This window comes from Syngnathus acus, chromosome 4 (assembly GCF_901709675.1).
Source record: "Syngnathus acus chromosome 4, fSynAcu1.2, whole genome shotgun sequence".
Lineage (NCBI taxonomy): Eukaryota > Metazoa > Chordata > Actinopteri > Syngnathiformes > Syngnathidae > Syngnathus > Syngnathus acus.
The window spans coordinates 1,720,482-1,738,016 of record NC_051090.1 but is presented as its reverse complement, the minus strand read 5'-3'; the positions used below and the strand labels follow the sequence as shown (position 1 = coordinate 1,738,016).

General features: G+C 40.1%; 2 protein-coding genes across 2 annotated transcripts in view; both read right to left on the bottom strand.

Annotated features, from left to right (window-relative positions):
* The window catches only part of rabgap1l (RAB GTPase activating protein 1-like), a 40,062-nt gene that overhangs the window by 18,528 nt on the left and 3,999 nt on the right, over window positions 1-17,535 (bottom strand). Inside the window, exons 7-13 of the mRNA XM_037248631.1 lie at window positions 17,401-17,511; window positions 16,678-16,744; window positions 16,365-16,467; window positions 15,954-16,120; window positions 14,572-14,704; window positions 11,980-12,073; window positions 11,285-11,435 (exon numbers count right to left, since the gene is read on the bottom strand). Of these exons, the coding sequence (XP_037104526.1) occupies window positions 11,285-11,435; window positions 11,980-12,073; window positions 14,572-14,704; window positions 15,954-16,120; window positions 16,365-16,467; window positions 16,678-16,744; window positions 17,401-17,511 (826 nt within the window). The remainder of the gene's footprint in view (window positions 1-11,284; window positions 11,436-11,979; window positions 12,074-14,571; window positions 14,705-15,953; window positions 16,121-16,364; window positions 16,468-16,677; window positions 16,745-17,400; window positions 17,512-17,535) is intronic.
* On the bottom strand, window positions 4,566-7,941 carry gpr52 (G protein-coupled receptor 52). Its single transcript, XM_037248634.1, has one exon. The coding sequence runs from the start codon at window positions 6,140-6,142 to the stop codon at window positions 4,964-4,966; it is 1,179 nt and encodes a 392-aa protein (XP_037104529.1). The 5' UTR covers window positions 6,143-7,941; the 3' UTR covers window positions 4,566-4,963.

Below are 17,535 nucleotides of genomic sequence, written 5' to 3'. Positions count from 1 at the left end.
TTGATAAATAAATAAATAAATAAATAAACCCACTATGGCTATGAAGGCGAATACCAGAAGTAGGTTAAAGGTATTATTAGTCTCCAAGGTTTCCTTTTCTTGACCAGTGGATTATTTAAAGCATGAACATGGCTGTTGTTTCGAATAAATGCGTGCTCAGCAAACCTTGGAAAGATCAGGTCAACAGAAAGTGCTTCCCTGGCAAGTCAAAAGTCATTTGTTTTATGGAGCAGCACCATTTTTCAAAAGAACAATTTGCAGTCTGGAAGCTTGAGGAACTAACGTGTGAGGCAAATGAGAGAAAATGCTTCTTGAACGGAAACACGCCCCTGTTCAAGGTGATATTCCTTCTGCCTTTTGATGTCACAAAAGCTGGCATATGAACAGGAGAGTGTCATCTTTTTCTAATCCGCTGTATACGACAAGGAATATCCATGCAAATCACTGCCGACACACCTGCCTGTGTCATTTGGTGTTCTCTTTACTTCAGGGGATTTGCTGAGATAATCTATTGGTATGATATTCAAAAGGACAGCAGCACGGTAATTAAAAAACAGCACTCCTGAGACCTTTATCCTTGGTGGCTGGCAAAGAACTTTGGAGCGGCTCCCCTGGAGGCTTTAGGGCGGGTGGCAACATCTGGACCACTGAGCAGATTGCTAATTCATCAGCCTTTGTAACTATGCCATGGCATTTTAATGGTCAGGGTGGCTCGAGATTTCATTAAGCTACGTTGGGAACTGAAAGCAGACTTGTGATTTTGCTTGCAATTAATAGCATGACACAAACGTCAACTAATCGTTGATTTTGGACATCTTTGACTTGTTTAAAACAGATATACATTCATTTATTATATTAATATATTATATAACATATATATTATATTAATATATAGTTTAATTTATTTATATATTAATTATTGCGACAATTTTTCTCGGACTCTTTGCCAGTGTTCATTTTTATACAATACTCGTAAAAACAACGCAACGTTCCATCCCGGGTGAGCTAATTTTAGAACAGGCCCATGGGCTAACTCACCCGATTTTAGAATCACCGTGTTGGTGACCTCCGACTTAGAACACACCAAATTGCATGTAGAGAAAAGTGGCAAGACAAGTGCAAAGCAGCTGCATTAATTTTCAGAACAGCCTCAGGCGTGTCTCCATGTGCTATTATGAATACACTGCAAGCTGTATTTCATAATGGCTCGAGTAATTAAATTGGCAAAGTGCTGCTGTCTTTAACATGATGAAAATGTGTTCAATCTGAAAATATTAATTAGAAGCATGGCTGGGATGGTGGGTTTCCATCTCAGAAAAAACAAATGGTACATGGACACGACAGTAATATAAGCAATATAGAAACAAACGGAGCAATAAACGACTTTCATGGAACATTCGCTCCACTGAAGAGACATCGGTTCTGGGAGGAACGATTTGCATCTCACACCTGCCTCAGTCTGGACTAGCTTCCAATCTGAAATGGAGCTTCTGGCAGTCAAAAACAACTCATTGGTTTCCAGACTTCTATTTGTCACTGCAAGTTCAGCAATGGTTTGAATGGGATGACTTAAGAAAATTGGAACAATTTAAAATGATATTGTTTTTGGTCAAATTAGGCTAAAATGCATGTGCAACAATTGAACAAAATTGTTTGTTTTGATTCAATTTGATGCACCCACATTTTTCAAGTCAAAACCGATTCCAAATTTTAATTTGTTTCAAGCATTGTCAAGAAACATTAAATCATGGAATGTGTTACAAAATAATTACAACAACAAAGAAAACGCCATTCTATGTAATGCTAGCTGTAACATCATAATTTTGAAGTGGTTAATTAAAGGTACATTTAACTCTTCCCTATGATTAACAATTACAAATGACTCTGCCTGGAAAAACAGGAGCAATATTAAAAGAGGAGGAAATTACAGTATAACCGACTGCATAAGCTTCATAACCATGGGAGTGATTTGACCGCTTTGCGTTATTTAATGCAACTAAAATGGTCCGAGAGACGAATAGAGTATTGATTCGAGTATAAAAGCATCGAATTAAAATAAAGAGCTTCCTGGGATCACACAACTGGAGTGTAACTACCTCATTTCTGTTGGTATAGCACAGCAAAGTTATATTAGCTCTTTGCTGCATTACCATAAACCTAAGCAGAGCATGATATTTTAGTTTCGATAATCATTTCTCGGCTCGTGATCTCTCATTTGACTAGCTCTGAAAATAAATCCAAATGCTGCAGTGCACCCATCTCGTGTCAAGCACATAAGCAATAGAAGCAGCTTTCCTTCAAATGATGACTTTCCCCACCTGAAAGAAGGTCAGGTGGTCTGGCTCAATCAAAAACGGAAAAGCGGCCGGCAGGCAGGCAGGCAGGAAGCTGTGCATGCTGCCAATTGTGGCAATGAAAGGGAATTCCTTATATAGTGGATGGAGGTCATAAATACTGAGAGGGAGGGCCTCAGCTTGGAAGCTGCTGTTGCTTTGGCAGACAACTTGGAGCAAGAAAATGTTTTTTTTTTGAGGAAGGAGCACAACATACCACCAGATAAAAGAGAATCATTCAAACAACTTGAATAAATGAATTTGGTGTCTTAAACTGGAGAATTTTTTGATCGCTTTATGTACATTGAATATTTTTTGAATGAAGAATATTTTTATTTCTTATTTTATTGTTCTATGTGCAGCTGCTTAGTTATGCATTTTGTGAAAACGTCAAATCATAATCATTGAATTCATCAGTACGACTTGAGGACAGTGGTCAGGGCTAAGCCGTTGTGACAACTTTAGAAAACTTTTCTGGCACCTTTAATCACTTTTACAATGATACTTAAAATCTGCTTTTAGACAAAGTGCATTTTTGAAAGTACTATGTGACTTTGGGATATCTGCACTGTATTATTGTAGTATTATTTTTTGAATGACCTAAGCAGACAATAATCAAATGTGACTTTACTGTTATTGTCGCCTTTATTTGGTTGGCAGCAACAGCAAAACTGAGGCCTTTGGCAAAATCTCCCAAATTAAAAAAATAGATACTGTGCTAACATCACACTGCTTCCTCTAATCAAAACATTAGAAGCCTATTCATTCAACACAATAGGTATATATATTTTTTTTTACTGTACAACAAGTTTGCAATACACACACACAATATTATAGTATAGTCATTTACAGTGTGAAGGTTGATACATTATTTTCATGAGATAAATATTTAACATCATCAAATCCAAAAATAAAAATAAATTACTGCACTGGCGATTATTTTGAATTCAAATTTTGTTTTAAAATACAGACATTGATTTAGCTTTAGCATTCAATGTCTCCTGAATGTTTCAAACGGTGAGTCTAACACACAAATTCACAATTCTAAAAGTCACACCAAAAAAAGAATCATTTGTGAAACCTCTGACCACAATCACATTTCAAATGTTATCATATTTGGGTACGACTAAGTCCTAAATGTTTTTCTGTGTTGTTGCCATAACTACCTGTATATGAAAATAATTTCAGGCCCCATCTATCTATTCCATAGCACTACCACTGGGGGCATTTTGTCCAATGAAGAGAGCAGAAGACCATTTAGCACATCGAGTCAACTGGTATCGGGCATTTAGATGCCATGTTGCCACAAACTCTCCACAAGCTTTATCATTTGAAAGACACCATTCAGACATCAGACACTTTAAGAACAACTGAGCTAAAGGAACTGTAGTAATTAGAACTCCTTGGCTAAAAAGGCTTTTCACCATTTTCTAAATGAATAGCTATTATTTTGAAGGCAATGCTGCCCGGCCGTTCAGCCATCTATTTCATGGGCTGAACTATTCGGGTACATCGCTACCTATTATTATTATTATTATTATTATATCATTTTAAATTTTCAAACTATACTATGCCGTTAACTCATTCAGTGCCATTGACGGTTTATAGATGTCAAAGATATGAACTGGCTTGGCAGTGAATGAGTTAATTGCAAATGAATCAGTAAAAATATGACATCTCACTATGTCAGTATGAAGTTAACAGTATTGTCATGGCGTCTTAAGTTTAGCGGCGTAAACATTACTGAGAAACGGCAGACCCCCTTTTGGTCTCGTCGATATAAAGTAACGAAAGTGAAGGGGTAGAATGGGGAAAATGTTCGCATTTTAATAAACAGATTTATGATGCCCAGCTAACAAGAATAAGTTCATACTGTGTGATTTCAGTCGACAAAGCATTCATATGTTTACGTTAATTGTGCTCCATGAAGGTGACTTAATGAAGTATGAATTGCACACAAGTCGGTGGAAGGGATTGCCGCCATCTTTAAATGTTGACAACGTTGAACTTACTACAGCTTGTTTGTGCTTTGGAAATGGCTTCACTATTATTATTTTTTTCCTAAAGACATTTCAGAGGTTTTGGCTCATTGGCTCAAAGTCTGTGGCAGATGTCGTGATGAGTTAAAAGCAGCTCTGCATAACCTCATTGTAAGTTTTAATATTTAATTAGCTGTGTCAAAACAATCTAGCAATGGCAACATTTTGAAATGTCTTTCCCCCCCCCCCCCCCCCCCCCACAAAGCTAAAAAAAAAAAGCAAATTTCAGCTATACTTGACTGTAAATGTCAACATCACTAAATGAAGTAGATATGTTTCAAACATTTGCCGTGACAATTTTTAAAAACCTAAAACAGCATGATGGTTGTCAACAAATCAATACCAATGAACAACCTCCAAACAAGTTTGTGAGTAGACCTGAAAAATGATCTCGCTCAATTATAAATATTGAAATTGACAGAGAAACCTAACAGTGACATGTACAGGCTCAATGTTGAATCAATTGAATTCAAGTTCAAAAGAGCTACAACGCCAAAAAGTATCAACATAAATTATTTTCTTGTTTTTTTTAACATTTCAATTCAGTGTATGTAGTCAATGAGTCTCCTAATCCTTTCAAAAGTCACTTTGTCAGATGGAGCAAGAGTTTGCCCTTTTTCGTGGTTTAGGCTTCCCAAAGTCTCTATCGTCAGCAGCACAGTGACTGAAGGAGCAAATGGTCTGCGAGAGCCGACGCATGCCCAAGCGGAACACGCTGTTGGACAAGCTGTAGATGACACAGTTGCAAAAACTGTTGCTAATTGCTAGCCAAGTGGTAATGAAGGAAAACGCTGGGCTGTCCAGGACATGGGAGCTTTCCAACACAAAGTAGATGATGTAGGGGAGCCAGAGCATATAGAACACGCTGGTGATGCGGAAGAGCACCATGGCGTAGCGCCGATCCGGTCCATGCCCTCCTTGATGCTCATCCTTGTCTCCATCCACCGTATCCATGTCTTGGGTTGGAAAACGTGCCCGGCGTTCACTGATGTCCCTGTTGTGCTGCTGGCAAATGCGAAATATGTGGTAGTAGGTGAAACACACCACAAGAGTGGCAGGTGCGTACAGCAAGCACACCACAAAGCCTGTAAAGAGGGCTGAGGTGGGCCAAGACTGGGCACACCACTCAAAAATGTCCCCGTGGTAGCCCGGCTTGCCCCAACCGAAGAAAGAAGGCAAGAAGACCAAGCTGGAGTAAACCCAGATGATGGTGATGCAGGCCCTCAGTCGACACGGCGTCACCAGTTGGTTATAAGATAGCGGTTGTGTTATCGCCAGATAGCGGTCCACACTGATACAGGCCAAACAAGCCATGGAAACACTTTTGAGAACTGAGATGACGTAGCTGAAGACCTGACAGGTGATGGGCTCCTGGCCACTTGCAGGGTAGTGGAGCAAAGACAAAGTGGGCACCAGGCAGCTGAGACCAACCAGTAGATCGGCGTAGGCCATGGTCTGGATAAAATAGCTGGTGTTGTAGTGATGGAGCAGCGGGGCGCAGTGGAATACGAAGATCACCGTCAAGTTCCCGACAATGATGAGAACGGTCAGGAGTACCACAACGGCCGTCTCCAGGATGCAAGCCTCTAGACCTTTCTTGAAGGCCCAGCCCAAGGGACAGGAGTGGTTTGAAGACAAGCCAGAAAAGACGTCTCCACGGCTGCTGTTTGGTGCGAGCATGGGATCGGTCGTCATGTCAGACAGATTCATTGTTCTGGGTGTATCACCGGGAGACAGCTTTAGGGTGCAATTTCCACAAGGCAACGGCATAAAAGTGCAAATTGCCTACTCCCCTCCCACTGTTCCAGGTCCCTGTAGCCACCTTTACTTAATAGAGCTTAATGCGCTACCCTTGCTGGCTTTCACCTGACTTTCACATTGATGAGTCTCAATCAAGGGAAAAGTGACGGGAGAAAAATGGCTCGGGCTTTGGCGGGGATAGGACGAGGCCCTTCTTTTCCACATGGTTTATGAAAAAGGGAGGTTGCGAGAGGGGGGGGAGAAAAAAGCCGCGTCGAATTATAGCTGAAGTGAGCATCTGTCGTAAAGGTGAGGTTCACGCTGCTTTGCTTGCCAGCGTGTGGCCTTTATCGCCCATTTTGAAAGAGCTAACACCAAAAGGCTGAGGACATAAGCTGTTTTCACAAAGACACAGATGAAAGAGGTTGCGAGTAAAGGAACCTTACCAAGAGCTCAGTGTATTCAAAATGTTGGGCAGATTCCCAGGAAAAAAAAAGGTATGACCCATAAAAATATTGGCTAATTTGGCACCCATTTCCTAAAAAAAAGTGGAAGTGGCATCACAGTTTGACTGTTTTATGGGGTTGCTGTGTTTGCAAGCTTCCCTTATTTTGGTGGTCCTCGGCATTGTCTGGAGCTCATGTGTGCCTAACCATTGTGAGAGTCAAAACACAGACACGGGCTAAAAAAAACACCGGGATATCCACACAAGATAATGTCACAATTCTCTCAGCGTACACACTGTTGTTGAGCGTAGCAAGGCATCCGTGTGCAGAAAAGAAGAAAAAAATCCACTGTACAACGTCTTTTCACACACAAAAAAAATATTTTGTGCATAACACCAAGAGTAGAAAATGTCCTCTCAAAGTTGTGTATTTTGAAGACAACAGGTGCATGAAATGGTGGTAGAGTCCGATGAAGGCATGAAATATCAGACTCCCGTGCAGGCAGGTGAAAGAAAGAAAGAAAGGAAGGAAGGACTCTCTAGGAGCTATGAGAGGCCAGCTGAATAACTCAGCGCTCCACTCACTTTGACTCCTCAGCAATCCGCCGGCACAATCCGACAAGCACTTTTTTCACCTCTCTTGCATTCTTGTCTTGGGATTCAGAAGCATGTGAAATGGAGGGTTCAGCCCATTTTCTTCCATTTTGTCCATAGATTTTGCAACTTGTCTTTTAAAGCATTCATTCTTTTGTAGAGGGATGGGGGTCCTGTCGAGCTTCGCCTTTAACTCTTCTCTCTGTATGTCTGACGCCCATAGAAAGAAAGAAAGAAAAAAAACTTGCTGCGCAACAAAAGGGAAATCCGTTACAGTAGCATTAAAAAAAAACCAAAACAAAAGGAGTCCCAGTTTTAACCACTGTCCTCTGCGAAATGTAATTCCGGAGCATGATAAGCCATTTTGGTCATCTATAAATCCCGTGTAGCAGGCACAAAGACAAAAAATGATCCTAAATGCAGTATATAAAAATAAATGACAAAAAAAAGATGACTACACAAATGGAAGTGTGCTAATTCTGCAGCAAGCAAAACAATGGGACCAAGAGTCCCTCAGCCCTGGTGCAGTAAGAAGGAGAGATGCTGTGACTGGCTTACACTTCCCTCCCTCCCTCTCTACATAGTCTTTGGAGCTCGCACACTCAGTCTCTCTCTCTCTTTACACACACACACGCCCGCCCGCCCGCCCGCCCGCCCTCCCCCTCTTCCTCGCTCTCTCTCAGCCTGCTCACCGTTGGACGACTCTACTCCCTTCTTCACCTGAGGCTCCGAACCAATCCGTCCGTCACAATGGCTTTTCCCAGTGGTACAAGCACATACAGTAAGTCCAAATATTGGCAATAGCTCACATATGGGATATTAAGCAGAAACCTCAGGCTCTCCATTTTTCAATTTCCCACTTCGTTCCATATAGCTGTCCTTTGCATCCCACATACAGTCTGTCGTTTTTCTAAGTACAGGAAAAGAGACTGTGACTCAAAGCAAACATTTTATGTAAACATGGATGGAATTCTTTTCTGACACTCTGATTATAATACGTAACGTTTCTCAACCAGCTAATAAAAAAACAAATACTAAGTGATTCTGATTCCGATAGAATCGATGAACACAGTGTAATATTCAATGAATGAATTATGCACCATAAAAAAGAAAAAAAAGGCAGATAGAAATGTAAGTCAGCTCGAAATGCAACAGCTGTTACTCTGTAAGGAGCCAGTCAATGGAGAGCTCAGCTCAGCGCTGTGGACACTGATGAAAAACACCACCAGAAGGCAACTGTTAATTATTCATTCTTCTACCAAAGTGAGCCTGCGGGGCCACTTGGAAACAAAGGTGAATGCTTCCCACAATTCAATCCTGCTCCACCCCAAGATTAAATTTGCATTTCACTACTCTCTGTTATGAAAACATGACTAGATTGTGCAGGTAATCTAACAACTCACTTCACATTTAAATAGACAAACACTAATAGATATCCACAAAAACATTTAAGTAACATGAACTATTATTTAAAAAAAGAAAAAATAGGAATAACAAATAACAAATCAACACAACGAATCAATGATATATATCAACGCTTCTCACATGTGGTATCAGTCCGTTGTTGGAGTCTTAATGTACTGTGTAGGCTGTGCTGGAGTAAAAGTGTAGAAAAGCGAAAAATCTTAAGGTCAAAGAAAGGCTGCCTGCTGGAATGACCATCTATCACTTTCCATTTCATCTCACGGCACACACTGCTAAAGACCTGTCAGACCACTCAGGTTCTGATATGTATACTTATTATTCTCTCACACTTGTCCTTGCTGCATGTAGGTCATGATGCATCTCTTATTCATACGTAGAGGTTAGATGTAAATATTTAATCCAACAAACACAGGAGTGGACTGAATATTTGCATTTCATTTGTCTGCTAAGGCTCCAATCTCAGCAATAATTTAGTAGACGTTTGTCTTTTTTTAAAGTCATGACAAAACCATGCCATGGTCAATGTTTTTCTATTTTAAAGCTGGTCAAACATTGTTTGGAGAAGATAAATTGTACAGTATTATACAGTCGGGCTACACTCAGCAGGCAATGTGACACAGAAACGCTGAGACCAGAGAAGATGCTTTAGGCTGGATCTCCTTAATCCGAGCTGTCATATCAGTGTCAGGATGGCTAGAAGGCGATGGCAACACACACGCAGACTCGCACGTGCACTGTGATATTTTACAAACACTTACAAGATACACATCTAGTTATACCGCGGGGATGCTTTTCTTTTTCATTATATGTACAGTATATTTAATTTCCACTTGCGTATATACTCCAGTTTGTTTCCAAAAATACTTTTCTGGTGCCCGCTGGTCTGTGCAATGGATATGTGAATAGGAGCTGGAGGGCTTTGAGAATAGACCAATACTGTAAACCACTCACTCTAGTTTTAGAAGGTATAGTTTCTTTTTTAGAGACTAGTGAACCGACGGTGAAACTGTTGATGTCACAAAGGGGTGCTGACCTCTTAATAGACTGGCTGCTGTGTGTGTCGCTGGGCTTTGGAAAATACAGGCCTGGAAATAGCTGGCCAAGCTATTTCAAATGGAGGTTCAAGCGTAGGAGCACACCTTGGGCTTGTTCGGCTTGAGGGAAACGAAAAGGTTGTTAAAATGTCACCAGCAAACACCAAACCCAACTGCAAATATAGTGCTGCGCCAGCTCGGAGTTATTTGTAAATGTCTCAGATGCCCTGAGGACGTGTGTGCGTGCGTGCGTGTGTGCATTTCTGACTGTGATGAATGTAATTGTAAGTAATGCAACGCTGAAAATGATACTTGCAATGTTGTGATATCAAGGTCACAAGCCATAGGCCAAGACCTACTAAAGAAATAAATTCATTATTGAATTCATTACTAATCCAATAGTATATGAATCCATTCACCAGGCTTTCAACCAAATCTCTAGCGATACAATTATTTACAGTTAAACCTTTCCAATAAGGGCGAGAGTCCAATTACTCGCAACTCAGTTAACATGAATGTTGTCACTGAGCCCAGAGAGTCGACATTAATATGCTCCACATCACCCCAGCCATCACTGTCATTGTTCCCTCTTTGCCTCTCTCCTTTATATTCCATCCATTCATTTTGTGCTGCTATTAATAGCCGCAGCGCCCGCCTATCAATACCATACTCTGGCAAGACAGGAGGTGGGTGGCTGGCTGGCTGGCTGGGAGGGTGTCAGTCAATTGGAAAATAAGTCATCTGAAGTAAAAAAAATAAATAAAAATAAGGCTTGGACTTATGTAAGAAGCGAGAGACAGAAAAGTGTCTCTTGGAACAAAACAATAAAAATGGTGCTGCCTATGGAAACAAATAATACAACTAAAATAAAGGTAGTGAGAATTATTACGCAACAGGGAAGACAGACACTTTACACAGTTGATGACCAACAACTAAAAAAGTGACTCGGAGAAAAACAAAAGTCCGCCAGATTTTGTCATTGACACAGATTCCTTCCCTCTCGTCTATTTGCTCACTCCATCTTTTTCAGCAGACTATCCTGACTTGGTGCCTTTTGATTGCGGTCGCTCTGCAGTATTGTATTTGCCATAAAAACCAAGATCTTTGTGTGTTCATATCACCAGCTCGCCCAGCTGCTGCTGCCTCTTACAGCAGGCTTTGTCATTCTGCCCACTGATTAACAAATATATCGCTCAAAAACCCAAGATGGACCTCCGCCAAATTTCTTTCTGAGATTTTTTTAAAATGCATTATTAATACATGCATAATAATAATTGCAGTATTTAAAAAAAGATATCATGATGAGGACGCACCGTTCCACCAATTAGTCCATTAAATCTCCTTGAAAGGTTTACATACATAACCGTATATATAATAAATATCATATAATATTTAGATGATATAAAATAAATATACAGGGGTGTTTGAAAAGCAAATAACCGAATCCGCCATTATTTCTCTGCGCTAAAGTTAACCACAGCTGACTTTGGTCGAGAAGCAAAGTACACCTTATAGCTTACCTGTCGCCAGCCAATTGCAGAAAAATATAGTCGAATAAACCGAAAATATGTCAACTGGAATTGTTTGTATTTGGAAAAAAAGTGGGCTGTTTTTCCATGTTAACCAACGGGAACTTTGTTCCAAAGAACTATGACTTTTCTGTCATTCATTTACCTTGGTGATGAGGATGCGATAGTGTTCAAGCAGGTCATGGTTGTCGTGGCAACCGGCCAGCAGCTGCCATACTTCAGCTCTCAGTGGCTCCGGAATGCCACTACGGACCAATGGGTGCAAACCCTTTGGACGAGTGGACAGGTTCCCATGCCTAAAATATATGTACAGTATTACTTCAAAAGCACAGTGGAAGAGCTTTCTTTTTTTTTTTTTTAAACCAACTGCAATTGCAATACTATTGTATATTAGCAGTTTATTTTTCATATACGTACAAACGTGTCTATAAGAGGCAATGCATTCGTAAAACTGGATTTTACACACCGTCATTGTATTAGTGTGATGAGATTTACTTTGTATACGATCCTATCTATATTCAAGCATGCATGAAGGTAGGTTAGCAAAGATTAGCTTCGATCGTGTCACGAAGAAATCAACAACCGCATTCGTCTCATGAAAAAAACAAAACATGACACGGACCTTAATTAATGATTTTCATTAGTGATATTCTGACAGCAATTTAAAATAAATCAAGGCAATTTAAATCAAAGCGTGACAATTCAAACTGAAAATGTGTGCAAGAATATTAAGACCCAAAACATGCATTTCTTTCCAACTCATTTAGTACCAGTGACGGTCATAAATGTCAAAGATATGAATTGGGTTGGCAGTGAATGAGTTAAGCTTCATGTCCTTACCATCGAGTGAGAATTGCTCCCCACAACTCCAGAATTTTCTCAGGACAATCTTTCGAAACATCTCCCGTCCCGCTGGAGATTTCACTGTCACTGTCTACATACAACACAAATGGACCACAGAAGATTTATTAGAGATTTGTCTCCAATAGTGACCTTGATGTCTGTGACGTTTGGCCAAATGAGAACACAAAACTCAATCCGAGATCTCGTGCTAAGCATTTAAATTGTGCCTTTGTGTTCCGAGCACACGATTTAACAGGGGTTGGAGTGTTTCCACTGGGCCTACACATTCCATTATCGTAATGGGCGCCCATCTGGCGCTTTGCATTGCAAAACACTTGTGCGTACTGTAGATGCAGCGGCAGCGCTGACCGCCTGCCTGCCTGCCTGTCTGTCTGTCTAGCCCCCGGCCGGTTCTGCTGGTGGACAGACGGATTCCCACACATAAACCACCCACTAGAACATAAACACAGTCTAGTCGAGTGTATGTGCGGCATTTAGACTTGCACGCGTGGCCCTGGATATGGCTGGAATATCACATTGGTTTAATGGGTTTATACTTTCTGTACATTCACACAATTTAATGCGGAAATGAAAAATCATGGAGAATTTATATACAAATAGTTTTCAAATCGTTACATAAGTGCTTGCTCTTTCATTATGTGGGGAATGAAACAAGCAAGTACTTATTTCCACAATTTGTACTGGATTGTAATGTAAAGAATTACAGAATTCCATAGGTCGAACATGTATAAAGAAGGTAGGATTTTAGCAACTAGGCGACATGGAATCGCTAACATGTCAATGCAAAATTTTAAGCAGAGCAACAGTGTTAGCATATACGTACATAAATATTAGCAATTTTTTTTTTTACCAGCATTTGGTGAGTAAAGGTGTTAAAACCGGGAAGGTGAAACGTGGGAACGGACACCGATTGGTTGCCAGGTGACTCATGGTATAGATATTCACTTGGCTGAATTGTACAGTACATGTTCCAAAGCAGTGACATTTTCAGGACAACAGAGCAATCTAGCAAAAACTGTTGCGTGCATGGTGGCGTTCAAAAAAAGATTGGTTTATTTTCATGAATTATTATGATGATGTCAGATTCAAGTTATTTCTGTGAACACTGTGGTTTTTCCCTTAACAGAAATAAACCAATAGATGTTGTCTGAGCACATTTCTTGCAGCCACGCTCTTTTTTCTATACATCCCAACAACAAAAGCATGCATGTGCTTTGTATGTGCCCAAAGAGTCCTTTCAAATTGTTCAGATCCAGCACAAAGGTTGTGCACCAGAAGTCACGTTTGCTGATGTACATTCCTCGTATTACCTTTCTAATTATCTAGAGATAATGAAAATGTGAATAATAGTGATCACAGCTGTTATTGCTTAAATGAACAATTACAAACAGACACTAGAATAAATGCAAAAAGCTTTATTTGGAATACAAAACATACAAAATGATCAATCCTATCAATTTTTGCACGGTAGAAATGTAAATAGCAGCAAGCAAATGGAATTGCCATGCATGCAAGACCTTGCGAAACGTACCGAAAAACATGCTAGCGATATATTCAAATGACTGCGTTGATGTCCAATTTTGGACATTGATCACGGCGATAAGATTTGATGTTGCGTCCTCTTCTTCTTGTTCTTCTTTTATGTTTTGTTTCATCTTCTTTCTTTGTTTGCTGTTGGGGTGCCCACTAGATGGGAGAAGCCAAAATAATGACTACCACTCTTCAAGATGCGAAATTTTCTGTAAAAAGATCCCTAACGTCTTCTAAAATTTTTGGAGTGTGCATTACATGTGCACATGATATAATTTAACCCTTTTTTTTTTTCTTTAGTCTCAAAACAAACTCTGCCTTAATTTTATTTTATTTATATATATATATATATATTGGAAAGGGTGACAAAAACATGCTCGACAATAATGACAGTGGTGTAGAGGGAACCGCAATGAGGAAAAAAATATGTCTCCTTGGGGCACCCTGAAGCCCGCAAGAAGGAAAAAAATAAATATAATTAAATGTGTGCGCTTCTATTGACTGTGCGGGTATTCATTTTTGGACACAATAAGGCTGACCTCCAACTCCATGTCCCTGAGCGTCTCTATTTTCTCATCTCGAGGAAAGCAGGAGGGAGGGAGGGTTCACAAAGCCCTCTGAATGGCTCCCATATAGTGCAAAGCATCAACTATAGCTTGGGAAGCCAAAGAAAGGCTTTGGCTGGGTCAATAATTGCACATGTAAACACTTTTGTCGCCTTCTGTTAATACAAGGTGAACATTTTGAAAACAAGCTATACGCAATAAAAATTCTAAATGCTCCTAATACAAGTACTGTATGATTTTGGAAATAAAACGTTTGCTAATTACCAGACTGGCACATTGCAAGAACCATGCTGAACAGGAATCAATTGACACAATCGATGATGTTCATCCACATCCGTTACTTCGATGACTTAATAGAATGTATCTGACACTAAAAAAAATCATCTAAATGCAAAATCTACTTGACCTAATTTTGGAATCAGTTCTAATAATTGAGAACAAAGTTTAAGTAGGAGTAAGTGGCTCCTCTTACCGTCATCCGCCGCCTCATCCTCTTCAGTGGGTGAGGCCAGTTGTCCTTTGCCTTGATTATTTCTCTCCGCCTCCCTCTGAAGGCTCACCACCTCGTACATCGCATCACTCTGACCTGTCCTCTCTGATGCATGCTGTGTCAACACACACAGTAGCATGAGCGTACCGTAACCCTTCAGCATGACAGTGTACGTCCAAAGTCCAAAATCAAAACCAAAGAAATGCTCATGCCCTTAGGTGTCATAAGCAGGTGAAGTTTATTTCTAGACTATTTACGAAGTGTGCTGCTTTAGCCTCTCGCCTGCAGCTGGTGAAGTAGATCAATGAGCTTTGATGCACTATTGATCCAGCCCAAGCCCCCGTAACTTCCCGTGCCCTTTTTCAAGACACTGATGAGAAGAAAAATAAATACAATGTAGCAAGTGGCTAGTTTTTTTTTAGAAAAATTCAAAGAGACATAGCAAATGCATTTGCTTTTTTTATGACTTCAAGAAGTGTGAAAAGGCCGGTTTGATGTTAGTGTAAATAAATACACTTGAGAATCCCGCTGTCCTGTGACTTTGCAAGAAACTAAATCATGGTTCAAAGAGCTGACTTGTAAATCGGCATTTTATAACATTCACAACTTCGAAAGCTCATGAGGTGACCTGAAAAAGGTTCAATGATGTTAAAGCAAATATTTGAGGATTAGTTGCCTGTAACAGAACTGACTGCACTGCACTACCCCAAATGTAATGTTTGCCTATCATATTTTATGAATTATTATATTACATTCAGAAAATATTTTATGGGAAAATAGGACAATATAATTTTATACGTACTACGTGTGTAGCACCTGATAGGCAGCTTCCATAAATAAATACATAAATAAATATCTAAATAAAGTCAAATAAAAAATCCCCCCCCCCCGCCACACACAGTATTATCTTTTAATAAGCTCTTAACCAGTGCACCAGTCTTCCGTTTACTCAGGAGATAACTCCGTAGGCAATCAGGCGTACAAGTCAGACTGCCGCCGTTAATTACCAACGCGCCAATAATGAGAAAGAGCCACTTATTAGCCAGCTACAATGGAAAGCTTCCCCACACTCTGCTGCCTTGCCAGTTCCCTAATGGATTACTAGAGTAGATCTGTAGTTTTCGCTTTTTTTTTTTTCTTCTCCATACTAAATCAGAAGAAGCTGGCTGGTCATCGCTTGTCTCTGACACCTTTTGATCAAAGTTGCGAGGAAAGCCACATGGCACTTTATTGCCAGGAAGGTGACATTTAATTAACCTTTTTTTTTTTTTTTTGCAGAACTCATCAAAGCAGCATATTGCCATCACTTTTAGAAACATTTGGAAATCTAGAACAGACATCATTTTTTGCACGTGTGAACGTACCTGTCCAAGTTTGAGGTAAAAGGTCTCGCTGAAGGTCTTTCGGCTGAAGTACCAGAAACGTTCGTTTGAGGGATAAACCCTGACCAAAGTTTCCATCAGGAAGCGAACTGGTTCCACCACCTCTGTGACGACCAAGTCTACTGCTACCGTCATGTAGGCTTGCTTATCTGCACCAGACAATATATTGCTAGGCATTACACCACAGTTAAAAAAACAATATTAGGAAAAAAAAAAAAAAGTACATTGCATTATAACGTACAACTGATTATTGTACAGTGATCAAATCATATTTTCACACTTTTTTTCCCCCATTTGAAATTCATGTCCAGGATGTGCATTAGAAATGATTATTATTACTAATCCACTCAAGCTGTTTTTATGGTTGCAGATATTTGCAAACAGAAGTCAAACCTTTTGGCGTGTCTTCATTGAGGGCCTGGAAGGCTGCAATATTGGGGTTCCAGGTTCCTGTGATCACATAGGCCTTTCCATCAGAAGACTTTCCCATCGACTCCTGGGTAGGAAAGTGATGGTGAAATGTTTCATTAATAACCACTGTGTGTTATTAAACTGACTGCAATGCTTTGTAGTGTCAGGAGAACAAACAAAGCGCACATGTAGGTCGTCTAATATCCTGTGCAGTATTCCATATGCATACTCATTCAACAACTCGTACGATAATTCAAAAATGCCCAACTGCAATGCAAGACTCTGCTGGACTCACCATGTCTAGCAGATGCATGTCGCTATTGCAAACCTTCTGGCCTGGACTTAGTAGCATTCCAAAACACCTACAAAGAAGACAGGAGCTTGATGCATGTTGGAATAAGTACAGACTTTTTGAAATTATTATATTATTATATTTTATTATTCCCTAACATATTTACAGTACTACAATCATTCGAAAACAGCATTTAAATCTTCATCCATAAGTGCTGCAATTTCCACAAGGTGCAAATTGCTCCTCGAGTTTGGAGCGCCACCCAGTGGTTAGCAAAGCGATATCTCAAAATGACAGTATTTACAAAGCTATTGAATAACATTTAAGATACAGTTTCGAATAGAAAGCACAATTCGAGCATATTGAACAATTGGTTTCATGTTGGATTCAAAGTCCATAGAAAACAGTACAAAAATGTTTAGACAATACCAAGGGATGAAGCATACTGTAAAATGACGCAACAAAAACAAATCCAAATGTCCACTGGCTGAGAAGACAAAAGGGCAGGTGCTGGTGAGGAAAATTGGAGTGACTGGGAAGGCAAAGTGTGTGTGTGTGTGTGGGGGGGGGGGGTGACCTAGTTTTTTGGTGCAGCCATTCGGTCTCAGTGTACGAGTGCAATAACAAGGGCTGCGGGAAGTTGCAGGAATTGGTTCACGCAAAAGTAGTCTGTCAAGGAATTACACTACGGCAATTTCAAGTGTAGCACGCCCGCCCGCATCTCACCTCTCAATCACCAGCTCCTTGTTGCTAATTTGCTGCACTGTAATCACAACTTTCTTCGGAACATTCTGTCGCAGTTTGAAGTACAATTTGTCTCGGTCCTTGGGAACCGGACTGTGAAAACCAAAAAGAGACACA